Here is a 15,850-nt window from a genome sequence, read left to right on the forward strand (position 1 = left end):
TGGCAGGTGGTAGGCAAAACTGCCACAGCCATCATTCATGTCTGTGTCAGAGGGCCCTGAAAATGGTACTCGGATGGGGTGTGGTAGAGGAAACTGCCATACATGAATTTATTATATTTCTGATATAAAATAATTACAAAAGCTTGTTTATTTGTGTTCCAGATACCGAAAAGTAGCCTAAAGTCTAAGGCTATAATGGCCGAAAAATCCAGGAAATAATAAGTAGAATTCAAAAATGTTGAAAAAAGTTTTGAAACACAAGTTGAATAAGTGCCAGATATAATCACAAATAAAATAAAATGAACATTGAAACTATCTGTGAAAAAAAGTTAATGTAGATGAGAAGAATTCAAATATAAGTGTTGATTCAGCTTATGTATCGGTGTTAAGAGGCTCATTTGAACAAGGTAATTCACAGTTTAGAGACTCCAGGAACAACCAGTGTGTGTCTATCAGTTTAACAGCAATGCTTAAAAACAAGATCCAGAATGTTTGTACATGGACACCAAATGACCTAGACAATGTTTTGATAAAAGTAATAAAAGGAACTAATGTTTATAGAGATATGAAAAAGTCTGGTAGAATAAAAGATAATGTTCCAGGAACAGATTATATTGCAATAACAGAATTGCCAAGAAGACAAACTATGTTTGATACAACATTCCAAATAATGTATGCTGAGCAGTTTACTGGCTCTATGGTGTAGATCACTATGACTTTGCGTTATATAATGTAGCTATGCCAACTGATAAAGCAATTTAGAAATCACTGTTAAATTATGAAGACACATGCTTATTTACTACTTCCGGTGATACATGTGCAATTATCAAGCTGGGATTATGGTATGCAGTTGTTGATTCACACGCAAGGAGCAAAGGTGGACACCATCAGTAGGAGTCACCTAGTAGCTCTGTAGCTTACTACAATAAGATTGATTGTCTTTAGAAATTTCTGTGATACTGCACATTCATTCCATCAAAGTCATCTGATATTTGAAATCACTGGACTACAGACAGATGTTATTGACATCCAACAACAAGACCGAGTAATACTACGAAGCATCCAGTAGCAAAGAAATTAGCGGAAGACAACCATTCCACCAGACAGAAATCAAAAATAAACGTGATAAGTCAAATTCTGGGCCAGCAGTTATACCAAAGACGTGTGACAATATAAGAAGTGACTCACTTAGTGTCACTACTGGCCATACTGGCAGTACTTCGTACGGTGAAGAAATGCAGATTAAACTCAAAGTGTGTAATGAAACACCTGAACCAGGAAATTGTTATTTGAAGAATCTAGATATATAAAAATATAAATTACATACTTAATTAGAATTAAAGTAGAATTTCTTGTGTTGTGAAGATGTAATTTTCAGGTTGGAGAAATACATGTCAAACTCATCAAGACGGCATTGGCAATCAAAATATTAGGTGCTTTCTAACCTCTCCAGAAAATCTTACATCCATTTTATGGGGCCAGGAAAACACTTTTTGGGACCAATTCTACATTTGCCTGTCCACTCTCAATGTAAGTGTCAGTAAGCATCCGGACTTGAAGTTTTTAAAAGGTCAGGTCACACCGTGGCCTAATTTTGTGGAAAATCCAGCTATTATATACACCGATAAGCCAAAACCTTAACACCAGACAGATGAAGTGAATAACATTGCTCATCTTGTTACAGTGGCACTTGTCGAGGGGTGGGATATATTAGGGAGCAGTAAAGAAAACAGTCATTTCTTAAAGTTGATGTGTTGGAAGTAGGAAAAATGGGCAAACGTAAGGATCTGAGCGACCCTGACCCAATCCCCAAAACTGCAGGTCTTGTGGGATGTTCCCAGTATTCAGTGGTTAGCACCTACCAAAAGTGGTCCAAGGAAGGAAAACCGGTGAACCAGCGAAAGGGTCATGGGCGCCCATTGATGCGCGTGGGGAATGAAGGCTAGCCCGCCTGGTCTGATCAGAAGAGCTACTGTAGCACAAATTGCTGAAAAAGTTGATGCCGGCTATGATAGAAAGGTGTCTGAACACACAGTGCATTGCAGCTTGCTGAGTATGGGGCTGTGTAGCCGCAGACCGGTCAGAGTGCCCATGCTAACCCCTGTCCACTGCCGAAAGCGCCTACAATGGGCACGTGAGCGTCAGAACTGGGCCATGGAGCAATGGACGAAGGTGGCCTGGATTGATGTATCACGTTTTCTTCTACATCATGTGGATGGCCGGGGTTAGGGTTCAATCCAACGGTTTATTTGTGGGATGTCTGGAACAACAAGCCGAACCATTGGGGCCCCACGATGCAAAACACAGCACTTAAGATAAGATATAGATACTTTATTAATCTCCAAAGGGAAACTCCATAAAGGATTATTGAAAGGAACTCGAAAAGGATTAAAAGGATTTAAGGATCTGCTGCTAACGTCTTGGTGCCAGATACCACAGGACACCTTCAGAGGGCTTGTGGAGTCCATGCCTTGACGAATCACAGCTGTTTTGGCGGCAAGAGGGGGAGCTACACAATGTTATATATGGTGGTTGTTATGGTGAATATGAGTGTTGGTTTTAATGTTATGGCTGATCAGTGCAGGTGCACATGTGGCTCGCAAGTGTAATGCTTGCAACCACCACCCAGAGTAACATCCCTTCTGAATATTATTAAAACATTCCTATCTCTTTAGACCTTTGCTATTCAATATAATTCCACCCTGATGGCTCGTTTAATAGCCATAGATAGAAAGTGGTTTGTGCACCACTTTCTTGCATTTTGAATGGACCATGAAGTAGTATTTAATAGTACTAGGTTGGTAGATACAGATACAGTATCTACCAACAGATGCAAACTTGGTGATTTGTGCTATACACTGTGTAATGTGACTATCTCATTGTGAACCCGATATTTTGGATCATATCATCAGTTAACAGTATTCATGGTGCCATAAATACCACATTTGTGGTATTCTTCCACACCAATGTTTATGGTATTTATGGCACTACATTTTGTGAAGCCAATTTTAACAGACTTCCGCATTTTGACCAGAGGCTTGGAGCTGCGCTTACCAGGGCTTGAGTTGAAGCTTGGTCGATAGCCGCTACAGGCTGTGAGGCACTGGGCTCTACGTCTTCTAAAGCGATCTCTATGTTTTCCTAGATGCAGGGAGGTATAAAGGATTGGGTTAGTCACTTCATCCAGGTACAACAGGGAAACCAAGTTCACAAGAGGAAGCAAAAATCATCCGAAGCAGTTGATTCTGTTGTGCAAGACATTATTTGAGGTGCTCCGTGTTACGTAATTGTAATGAGTATTGTAAAACAGAAACTTACATTAAAGCGGCATTAAGCAATACTCCTGTTAATGAAATTTAATCAGAAGACTCCCTGTAAAACTGTTTACTGGAAGTTGATTATGCTAATCATCATTTTCTGAAATGCAGCCTAATGCAGCATTCATGTTTTGTAGTTTAATAATGTTTTGTTTTGTAAATAATAACACATTTGAAAAATCGTAGTAAAGAGTAAACGCATGGGTGTTCTGTAATCAGGCAGCATTTGTCAAGGTCTTAATTAAATGTGCGGGCACCTCCTTGTAGCGCTCCAGCTCCTGAACGAAGGTGCGCTCGTGGAAGAGCGCCTGCAGCCTCTCTTGGGTGTAGTTGTGGCAAAGCTCCTCGAAGGTGGCACCCTGTTGACGCCGCACCGCACAAGGGTTCTGGAAGCCCGGTGTGTCCACGATCAACAGGGAGCAGTGGGAATGCTGGGTGGACTTTAGGGCCCTAGGGTACAATGAGAATCCATACATGCTTGAGTAGTGCAGTTGAAGTGTCAAACCCCATTACTCAGTAGTAGATGTTGGAAACATGACTTTTTACTTTGACTTAAGTATATGTTTAAGGGAAGTAATATGTATTTAATGAAGTTACATAAAAAAAGGTTTCATAATTAGTTTGTTCGGTCATATCATTCCATGTCAGTCCAACCCTCCGCCCAAAGGTTGGACCTTTTTTACCCCATTGCTGTTGTTCGGGAACACTTTAAAGAAGAAAAGAAAAATAGGAACACAAATTTCTACCTTTTGTAAAGAAGTTCATTTCTTTCTCCCGCCAAAACATGGCATTTCAATTTTTGATCTGCCTATTTAAACAACTCAAGTTGAAGAACTGGAGCACTACTTACTAATATCAAAGAAACTGTACTTTTACTTAAGTGACCCGAAAAAATGATCAAAACCAGCGACCACTCTACCCCGTGCGCTGCTGCCGGCATTTATTTGCCCATATAATGGGGTACCTTCAGCCGACTGTTGGATAGAATTACGTGATAGAAAATCTAAAACTAGTGAGCTACAAATTTAAGTAGCCACCAGCTTCGGTCTTAGTCTCAACGGAGAACAAGTACATTTAGAAGCGGTTCATGGCTGGGGAAAGTAGATATAGAGGTTAATGCTATTGCTGTGGAAGAACCTTACATGTTTTTAATTATTACACTAACCACTCAATTGCACTGTACACACACAGTAGATAGGGAAGGAAGTTTTAAAAGGATATGTGGCCACAGAAAATAGTGCAAAATCGTCTGTGTTACGTGTGCAGAGCCAAGAGCAAACAGAATCTCTCAAGTGAAGCCTTCCAATGAACAGAGGAAGAGAGGTTTAGCAGAACGTCAATGTAGGTAAAGCGGACAGAGAGAAAACATGCTACCGTAATATGATCTAAACTCCAGCAATAGAAGTGAATTGCTGCAAGCGATTATCTTGAGACATGGCTGGCCCTGCAGCAAGGTGACAAATGACGTCTCTTTGGCTCTGGGGAATACCAGAAAAGGAACATTGCTCCTCATATATAGTCATGTAGCCAAGGTTTTGTCTTGTGTACCAGCTATGTATTTTTTTACATGATGGGCTTAGGACATCCAAAAAACACATTTGGTTTGGTCCAGACAATTTTGTTGCTGTATATAGATCTCGGAAAGAAATTATGTGGCAGTAAAACAGCTGGGAGACCAGCCACCGAAACTAGCTTCAATTTCCGTGGACAGGTTTTTTATGGACATCTGACATGAGCATCTGGTTTATTTATAAGTCAGTGAGGAGACCGTCTGTTTGAGTTGCCTCAAAATGGCATAAGGACATAATAGTAGTATATCACTACTGGTGTGGTCTATAACAAGGATATAATTGTGTAGTATACAACTACTGGTATAGTACATAACAAGGACATAATGGTGTAGTATATGAAAAGGACACAAGGGTGTAGTATATAATTTATGCTATGTAACAAAAACATAATGATGTACTAAATAACTTCTTGTATAGTATATAACAAGGATATAATGGTGTAGTATATAACTTCTGGTATGGACACAATGGTGTAGTATAAAACAACTGGTATAGGACAAACAAGGATATAATGATGTAGTATATAACTACTGGGTTAGTATATAACAAGGACACAATGGTGTAGTATAGAACTACTGGGATAGCATATAACAAGGACATAATGGTGTAGTATATAACTAATGGTATAGTATATAAAATGGACATAATGGTGTAGTATATGACTACTGATATAGTATATAACAAGGACATAATGGTATAGTATATAACTACTGGTATAGTATAAAACTACTGGTATAGTATATAACAAGGACATAATGGTATCTTATATAACTGCTGTATAGCCTATAACAAGGTGCGATAGAAAATGCAGATGATTAATGCTTTGAATAATTTCATATGTATATATAAAAAGGATATTTAAGGAAACAGCCATTTGTAACTTTCGGAGCCCTTATAACACATTCCTCTGTTTTATTATGACCTCTGAGATAATGATTTCATTGTTTTCCATACTGTGAAGGCCAGACCACATTCCTTTTCTACTCAATCATGTGTAAAGATAAGAACAGCACAGGGGGGCTTGACTATTTCAGCACAATAGGATTGAAACTCTGACCAGATTTTGACCGTTAATCATGGTAACCATCTGACATGTGGTTGGGAGGCATAGCCTTGTGAATGACATCTAACCAATGACACATAACCTCTCACGGTATAAAGCCCTCTTCAGCAGAAGCAAGGTCAGAGTGTACAGCCATTCACTGCTTTTAAAGTGTATCTGTACCTGTCTTTATTCTGCAGAATAAATTCCATTCATATAGTCTTAGTTTGTTTCCTGTAGAGAAACAGGGTTACCGTCCACGCATTGAGAATTCTCAGACAAAGGACATAATGGTATAGTATATTAGTAATGGTATAGACTATAATGAGGACATAATGGTATACAGGTACTCCTCACTTAATGACCGAGTTCCGTTCCTAGGACCAGGTTGTTAAGCTAGGATCCGTGTTATTTAACGGTAAGGGGGTCTGGCGATTGAGAATGCTAGTGTAGTGAATACTGACAGACTGTGGAAATGAGACTGAGACTGAGAACGGTGATGCGTGATGAGATGCTTGGCGGCGCTGAGACACTACGCACGCAGCGCGCACGACGTGGTATTGTACAGCGTACAATACCGACTGGTCAGAGAGCTGGTCGTAAGTCCGGACGGTCGTTAAACAGGTAGACATTTACATTTAGTCATTTAGCAGGCGCTTTTATCCAAAGCGACTTACAATTGTTCAAACACCGACGGACGCAGCCATCAGGAGCAATTAGGGGTTAAGTGTCTTGCTCAAGGACACTACAGCATGCTAGCAGGAGGAGCCTGGGATCCAACCAGCAACCTTTAGATCACTAGACCACCAGCTCTACCGCCTGAGCCACCATCCCCCCAGGTAGGTCATTAAGTGAGGAGTACCTGTAGTATATAACAAATGGTATAGTCTAGGTGTAGTATATAACAAGTGAGTGGAGAAGGGGCTGGGAGAAAGGGGGAGAACCATACAGTATGTGGCGTTGCACAGACCTGTTGACCAGGGAGACGACCAAGGTGAAGAGCTCAGAGTAAAGGCCTGAAGCCATCGACTCCAGACACTCCAGGGCTGTGATCTTGGGCCCTGAGAAGAAAGATGGACAGAAACGTGAGGAAATGGCGAGGAATCAATGATAGTCAAAGAAAAGCGAGGAGGAAACAAACAACGCAAGGTCTTAATTTGTGACTTAGGAAAACATGCAGTTCTAAACAGCTAATCAATAAAACTCATGCGAAGGCGGGGGGGGGATTAATCTTTAATTTAAGGGGGTTTATACCTGAGCCATCAGCGTGGCTTGCCTCATCTTGGCCTCCCCGAAAAGAGGTGGAGTGCTGCAATCCTTTGGCCTGGTGTTTAAAGATGGAGGAGGAGAGCTCCTCCAAAGTGCAGCCGAGCAGGTAGGCTGCCTTCTGGGCCCATTCGTGGCGGGCAAACTGCTTGCGGCCTGCTTAAGTAGGTGGAGGGTTGGAGAGGACGCACAGTTACGCATCTCCTACTAAAATATTCTGATAGCTGTGAATCAAGCAGCCAAGGATTGGCTGAATTAAAATAAAACTAAAAAGTAAATTAAAAAAGTCAACTTTATGCAAATTACTCTTCATTAAAGTGTCTGTTGGTCTCAAAGTGAATGAATGATAAAAAAAATTATAATAACAATAATAATAAAATATAATAAAATCTGTTCTAACATACAGCAGCATTTCTTGTTTTGGTCAAGGATCTTCATTGATTGCTTGCAAGGAATTTTTGAAACAATACTCCATTATTTAATGCTAAGTCAATATCGCTACAAGATGGATTACGCTTTAAAAAACCCTTTTATAAATGAAAGAACCCAGTTTGTCTAAACCCAATTTGTCCAATCTTGGCAGTCAACTGAACCCAGCTATCTCACTCCTAGGGCAACATCTGCTGCAAAGTGCAAAAATAATATCTTTATGCTTAAGCTAAAGTTAATGTCACAGATACAGATGCAAGAATTATGGGATATGCAGATGTTTGTTTGTGACAATGTTTAATGTGATGATTTTATATTTATGGGTCATTGTAAGTTAACAATGGAAGATATTTATACGGTGTGCGCTTTGTAAACAAACAAACATGTAAACACTATGGTATTATTAAAGTGGTAATCCATACACTCCTCTGTGTTGGGTGGATTACACTCACAGCCCAAGGATTCCATTCAACCCCCCCATCCCAAGGATTCCATTCACCTGTGTGTGTGTGTGTGTGTGTGTGTGTGTGTGTGTGTGTGTGTGTGTGTGTGTGTGTGTGTGTGTGTGTGTGTGTGTGTGTGTGTGTGTGTGTGTGTGTGTGTGTGTGTGTGTGTGTGTGCCTGTGTGTGTGTGTGTGTGTGTGCGTGTTTGCCCTGTCGCTCTCAACAGTCAACTCCCAAACAGTGTGTTTTAAGTGCTGTAACTCAGACGGCTCCGGAGGCAAATACCAAGCGGTCGTTTTAATAAACTGGAGGCAAACAGGGCTAGCTCTCATGCTGACCCAACACAAACAACTTGTGACTGCGTAGCGATAGATAGATAGATAGATAGATAGATAGATAGATAGATAGATAGATAGATAGATAGATAGATAGATAGATAGATAGATAGACAGATAGATAGATAGATAGATAGATAGATAGATAGATAGATAGATAGATAGATAGATAGATAGATAGATAGATAGATAGATAGATAGATAGATAGATAGATAGATAGATAGATAGCTAGATAGATAGATAGATAGATAGACAGATAGATAGATAGATAGATAGATAGATAGATAGATAGATAGATAGATAGATAGATAGACAGATAGATAAATAGATAGATAAACAAACAAACAAATTAATAAACAATTAATAGGAGATCCCCACAAAGCTAAATAAAAAAACAACAACAAAAAAGCAAAGCAAAGGGGCTCTCTTGGGTACATGTGGTGTTAAGAGGAAAAAATAAAAAAATACTACAGTGACGACGTTAGAAACGAACACACGCCGCATTGAGTTGGGACTTTTGAGCACCGTGTGGTTACTGCGCTGGCAGCTCAGAAGTTGGAACAACACTGGGAGGCATCTGATGGAGCTTAAAAGAAAATGGTGGAGAACAACAAAGTTCTGAATGCCCCCCCACAATTCTCATCTGAGATCAGAAAGAAGAGGTAGGGGGAATCGTCATGAGACAAAATCAGAGAGAACACAGGGATGCAGAAAAAATAAATACATACAGATGAGGGAAGAAGGAGAGACAATAAAAATGCTAATGACTTGAGGTCTGAGAGGAACAATAAGGGCATTAACTTGAGAGCAGACCAACAAGAAAAGGTTAGAAAAAGTAAAATAAAAAGTTAAAAATGCAAAAAAATGTTGAATGACTTTTTTCCCCCATAAAAAATACCTCCAATTGCCTCTGCTTTTGATAGGGCGCAGCATGCAAACATGCAAGTAGAGAGAGAAGGAAAGAGAGAGAAGGGTTTAGACATAGAACAACTCATATATTGATACATTCACATCCATGGTGCAAAAAATCTTGGATGGTCCTTCAGACAGACCACTCTGAAAATAGATGGATGTTTTTTTCCATTTTTATTCAGACTGAACTGACCAGCCTATTGTGGGTCTGCGATCACTCTGCTTTGAGAAAATACACTTTTAACTGTCTCATTTGGAAAAAGAAAAGCCTATTAAGCAGGCACGTGCAGGGGGGGGGGGCATGGGGCCATATCAAGTGCCTTTTTTTTTGAGCATGAATGGGCATCAAGGTAGCAGGTTTTCTGGGCCAGATATGCATTTTCATGAAGACGTGTCTTCAGCGTGCCCGCGATGTATGCACATTGGAGCGCAGATCACAGGCGCCCCGATGTGCACCACTGCGGGCGATCTGCGCTCTGCTGCTCCTTATGGAACAAAACAAAACAGTGGCAAAATGCCTAGATCCGGAGCTGGGGGTCCATGCTCCTTTTCTTTTCTTTTTGAACACCTGCCCCTCTTAACGTCTGTGCACGGGCCTGCTATTAAGAATTCTCCAGAGCTTTAAGAATTTGCAATATTTCGTGTTTTATTTCACCACAGAATCATTTCTACAACTTATTGTTCCTCTTGCTTTTAGAAATCAATTCAAGCTATTTAGAGTGTTTTCTCAATTGAGTTTATTTTTTTCCCCATTCGCAGTACACCAGAAGAAATGACAATTGCAACAAGCAACACTTATTTTGTAAGCGCAAGCCAAGAAGCCTTTTAAGAACACAAAAGACCCTTAGCTTTAGTCATTCCGACAGAGAAATAAGGTTTCGGTCAAAAACAGAGGTAGTAAGATGGAGATGACTGCTCAGTGGTGGTAAGATATGTTGCCTTGTACATGTCCAATATCTTACAGATAAATAATTCATTCATTCATCACAATAAACATATACTGTCTCGATCAGGGGTCTCAAAAAAAAGGTTTTTGAACGCACCTTAATGTCAGAAGCTACAAATCGGCTTGCTTTCAGCCGAATACTGAGAAAAAATGTAGTTGTTCTTGTGTTAATGATTGGAGTTGACACCAAAAATTATTTTGACATTTAAAACATTTTAAAAATGATGCGTTTTTTTATTTTTTTTTATTGCGCACTACAGCCCGGCCTAAAGTTTTACCCTGAAGTCATCTGAGGAAAGAGGCTCAGAAGTTGTCATGTTATATACTGTTTTAGGTTCGGCACGGGCCGTGAAGAGTTGGATTTCTGTGAGTGTGTATGGCTTTGAGTAACAGGCGCCCTGCACTACAAAATGTGTTTCAATGTTAACTTCTGGCCTGCCATGGAAAAGGGGAATATCACAGTGTGAAGAGGAACAATATCCAATGAATCCTTCTGTTTTTGTAGTGGTAGGAATGCCAAGCCTGACCCCTGCTGGTACGTACAGTAGCTGGAAGTGTCTCTCAATGTCAACCCTACATTTTTTAGCTTCAATTACTGAATTTGCTGCTTTGTAATGATTTTGCACAAAGACGTTTCACCCACTGTCATTTAAATTTCCCAAGATTGCGTCGGAATAAATGGCTAAACCTGAAGAGATAAATACTAAAGAAATAATAATAAAAAAATATATATATACACTACTCACAAAAAGTTAGGGATAATCGGCTTTCGGGTGAAATTTTAGGATGAACCTAAAATGCACTATAACCTTTATAGGTTAACTTAATTTGACCTTCTCTAAACTTTTGAATGCACATTTCCAACTGTTCAATGTTTCAGTACTTTTTGCACAACTTGCTGTTCTCTAACAAGGAGCTGAAAGGCAAAATTCACAACAGGTGTTTGATCCATGAATCGACCAATACATTTCCTGGTTCAATTAGAATTGGTATTTAAACAGTACTCTTCATCATGCTGTTCACATTTTGACATCATGAAACCAAGACGACATCTAACAACTGATCAACAGTACCTCGCCATTGCGAGGCTTTAAACAGGATGTTCTCAGAGGGAAGTGGCCACTGAGCTTAGAGTGTCACAGAATGTCATCAGCAGGTTCCAACAGAGATACAGAGAGACTGAAAGAGTCACAGAAAGGCATAGAAGTGGACGTCCTTTGGCCACATCCCACACTGATGACCGCTTCATTGTGAACAGTGCCCTGCGGAACCGGATGATGAATGCCACTCAACTCCAGGCACATTTAAGGGAGGTGAGAGGCACCCAAGTGTCACGTCAGACCATTCGAAACCGTTTCCATCAACGTGGTCTGCGTGCTAGACGACCTGTAATATATATATATATATATATATATATATATAGTAACTTAAGTTAAAGAAGAGCCTAAAATAACCTTGGTATAGACATACACTGAGACATACCACTGGTCCCCACTAGGCATCCTTACCTTTAGTGGCCCCTGCAGCCCCAAGATGGTAGATGGCCCCCAGGACAAGCCAGAGTGCCTTCTGCTCCTCGATGGAGATGCCGAGGACTTTCATAGCTGCCTGCAGTTTGGTGAACTGCTGGGTGGCCCGCTGCTTTTCCTCAGGCTGAATGATGGAGGGTGTGGGTTAGGGTGGGGTGGGGTGGGGTGGTTGGTAGGTATGGATGGCAACATTAAGTTGTCTATGTGATTCTCAATACACACACACACACATACGCACACGCACACATTAACATGGGCGTTAATGTGTCCAAAACAAAACTTCTCAAAACACATTGCTGAGCTGCCGTAATTATGCAAATGCCTCAATGGACATAACGAGTCACAAATCACGACTGCCGGACAACGAAGGGGTAATTACCTTGGATAAAGGCAGGATCCCAAAAGCGCTGTTCTCTGCAAAGTGGTTAAAGTGCAGCTCCGTTCTGCAAGGTAAGAGTCAGACGTAAAGATGATGATTAAAATGGTGAACAAGGATCCAGACCCGCAGTATTCGTATGCGTTTAATAAAGTGTGTCTCATTACTGCAAACAAAATATAATTAAATAATTTGGGTGCAAAAAGTTTACTTCAAAAACAATAAAAAATATATAAAACATCCTGTAGTCTTATCAAACAGTTCACCAAACATTGTATTCTTAAAATAAGGACATTTTTCCAGAGTAGAGACCAAAGTAGTCTACCATTTTCAAAAATAAATAGTTCTTAATTTTACATTTTCTCAGCACTGATCCCCACCTCATTACTTGCATTCAACTCCTGCGCCTGTCCAGTACATAGAAAAGGATGGATTGCTGCAAGAATGAAACCCAACTATATACTACATGAGCGGTGAGTATAAAAAGGGATAAACTTAAAAAAATTCTAAACTTTCCTTTACAGTCTCTGTAAAATGAATTCAGTGATTTGTTCCTCAACACAGTATCAGTTTAGGAAAGTAATTGCTGATAACATGTGAAAAGACTGAATTATGTCGTACTGAATATTGGAGTTAGACCGTTAAACTGTTTCTCACCATTTTTGTGGTCCGGAATATTTTGGGTGGGCCTAAATCATGACTCAATGACGTGGAGTGGTCATACTCGGCATGGCCCCGCCCCTAACACTATATAAACAGCAGGTCGGAATCTGACCATCAGCGGTGAAATAACCTAAGCTAACAGCCCGGAGTTTGGGATAAAATGCTGTTTTGGGAATAAACACCTGGAGTCAGCCAGGTGTTTATTACCTCCTAACCCCCACTCCTTGCTCACTTTATGCATGGGAGGAGTGAGGCTCCAGCCGGGGATGGGACACTACTCTTTAATAAGGAAGGGAACAGTGGACTTCTCGTCACCTGAGGTTGCTGTCGGCGCCAGCCATCATGTAGTAGAAGATGTTAAAGGTGGACTCTGAAGCGGGGCGCTTAGAAACTCGCAGTTTCTCTAGAAGCATGGTCTGAAAGAAGAGATTGAGAGAGAGAGAGAGAGGGAGGGATGGGGAAAGAAAGAGCTTGAACGAAGAGCTTGAACGAAGTCGTTCAAACACGTTTGACTTCATTAATATTATGTATAAAACAGGCAAGGGAATAAGGCTTGATGAATTGAACTGAGAGAGGAAGCGATGTGGAGAAAGAGAGAATATGGAGGCAGAGGCCATCTGTTTGCATATCTATGCACTCAAACCGAGACGGTATGTATATGTATGCATGCGGGCCTGCACGTGTGTGTGTGTGTGTGTGTGTGTGTGTGTGTGTGTGTGTGTGTGTGTGTGTGTGTGTGTGTGTGTGTGTGTGTTACCTGAATGGAGGCAGAGGCCACCTGTCCAGCCTGGTCAAAGTCAAGGGAAACAATGTGGGAGAAGCGGCTGCCATTGACGTTCATTGAGGTGGCGCAGTTCCCGAAGGCTTCCAGGATGGTGTACACCGCCTGCCACTTTTCCGCTAAGCATGGCAAGTTTGGGACGAGGCACGTGAAAAAAAACAACAAAGTGAGAACTTTAAAATCTCACAGCTCTCAATGGCAGCTGCTAATAACTTCTAAATTCTTGGCAAATTCATACAAAAAAGGCATATATTTCAATATAGTTGAAAAATAAATAGTTCAATTGAGACCAAAACTCAAAACTCAAGCTCTACGTTTCAAGATGCCTACTCAACAGTTACTTTTCAAAAGTTACTGGTAGTTATATTTTAGTAAATAGTTGCTATTCCAACATTTACTAGAAATTATTTTAGTTTTACTTATCAAAATGTATTAGGTACTAGTGCTTATTTATTATATACTAGTAACCATTCCAAATATAATAAAAATAAAAATAATAGTGAATAGTAAAATTTAAATAGATACTAGTAACAATCGGAATAGATACTAGTCAGAGGTAAATATTTGATATCTGACACACGGAGGATTCAATGACAAAATTGTCCAAATTGTTACAAGCAACAATTGGAATAGTTACTAGCATCTAATAGATATGTACTAGCACCTAATACATTTAGACTACTAAAACTAAAAGGGTTACCAGTAACTGTTGGAATAGCAACTAGTAACTAAGATATAAGTACTAGTAACTTTTAAAAAGTGACTAGTTTGTCTAATGGATTAAATGTTGAAATGGCTTGCCATAGGACTCACCAGAAAAGATCTTGCCAGCGGTGCCAGCTGGATACCAGGTACTGCACCAGGTGCTGACAGTTGGTGGTTTTGCCACTACCAGACTTTCCCAGTAGCACGACGGACTGGTCTTGACGGGTCGTCAGCAGGTTGCGGTACGCCGACTGGGCAACGGCATAGATGTGGGGCGCCGTGTCCTCACGCTTGCAGCCTTTGAACATGTGCATCACCTGAGGGGCATTTGCAGAACGTACGCAAGGGGCGGAGTGGAACAGGAAAAACAGAACAAGGTGAGGTGTAAATGAGGGGAGGGAGTCAATGATGGCATCTTCTCAAAATCAACACTCTAGAAGTTATTCACCTGTCACGAGATAACTAAAGTTAGAAATATGAAGATCTACTAGGTCATCTGTTGGGGAATGGAAATGTATCTTCTGTCTTTTGTCATTCATTGCCGTACACCCTCAAAATGTACAGCATATACATGTGGCCAGATAGCCTATTCACCTTCTCAGAGTACATGGACGGTGTACTGAGGGGGTTGATGATCACGATGTTGGGACCAGCATAGGTGTGGATCAGGTTGCCTCCATAGCGCTGCCGAAGGGAATGCATGACGCTGGACTCGTTTAAATAAAGTAGTGACGCCAAGTCTTCAGACCGGTCATATGACGGGGGATTGGCCTGGAGACACACATATATCAAAGGTGACTTGGCATCAGTGGCTTTACCTATATTCAGTTTGATTTTTTTGCTTTTATATAAATATATACACATATACACACATACATACAAATACAGTATACTGTATGTAGTTGGTTGGTTCTGTATCTATTTATATCTATTCCTTTTTGCCCTGCAGCTGGAACCTTTGAATTTCACCCCTAGGGAACGATAAAGTGCTATGTTATCTTATCTATGGCAAGCCAAATGATCTGCCTTAAATTATCTGTTATCTGCCTTCAATTTGGGAATTAATTTAAAAGGTCTTTTGAATGTGAAAAAAAAAGCTACATCTTCAGAAACAGCACTACAACACCCAAGGAGACCAAAGGCAAGAGAGCCTTATAGCACAGCAACCCACACATCTCAGGATCTTATGCTCAGATAGAATGTCAGGACCATGAAAACCCATTTCACGTGCCACATTGACATCAGTAATTTGTGGTGGAGATGGTGACTGAGAAGAGATATAGGGTGCAAGCAATGTGGGAAGGAAAGTGAAAGCAACCAGGTGTTGAAATGATGGGACCACTATACGCCTCATGGTCTCCTCGCGATAAGCACCCACTTAGAGTAGAGGAAATTACACCACCACCTGGGCTCGGGTCCAAGGTTGGGCAAAGACACCATTGGAAAGGACCATGGTGGAACCAATGTAAAGAGAAGGAAGTGACACTCCTGGGGGTCTCGTCCTTGAGCCTACACCCAGCACGGGCAAGCGAA

General features: G+C 40.7%; 1 protein-coding gene across 1 annotated transcript in view; it reads right to left on the reverse strand.

Annotated features, from left to right (window-relative positions):
• Nucleotides 1-15,850, reverse strand: part of myo18ab (myosin XVIIIA b) — a gene marked incomplete at its 5' end in the record, with an annotated part of 190,909 nt that overhangs the window by 109,174 nt on the left and 65,885 nt on the right. Inside the window, 11 exon segments of the mRNA XM_080006919.1 lie at nucleotides 3,055-3,141; nucleotides 3,575-3,767; nucleotides 6,901-6,991; nucleotides 7,185-7,352; nucleotides 11,772-11,916; nucleotides 12,172-12,235; nucleotides 13,147-13,247; nucleotides 13,589-13,731; nucleotides 14,426-14,454; nucleotides 14,456-14,634; nucleotides 14,912-15,088. Coding sequence (XP_079863045.1) covers nucleotides 3,055-3,141; nucleotides 3,575-3,767; nucleotides 6,901-6,991; nucleotides 7,185-7,352; nucleotides 11,772-11,916; nucleotides 12,172-12,235; nucleotides 13,147-13,247; nucleotides 13,589-13,731; nucleotides 14,426-14,454; nucleotides 14,456-14,634; nucleotides 14,912-15,088 — 1,377 coding nt within the window.

Source organism: Zeus faber, assembly GCF_960531495.2.
Source record: "Zeus faber genome assembly, chromosome: 9".
NCBI classification, from domain to species: Eukaryota; Metazoa; Chordata; class Actinopteri; order Zeiformes; family Zeidae; genus Zeus; species Zeus faber.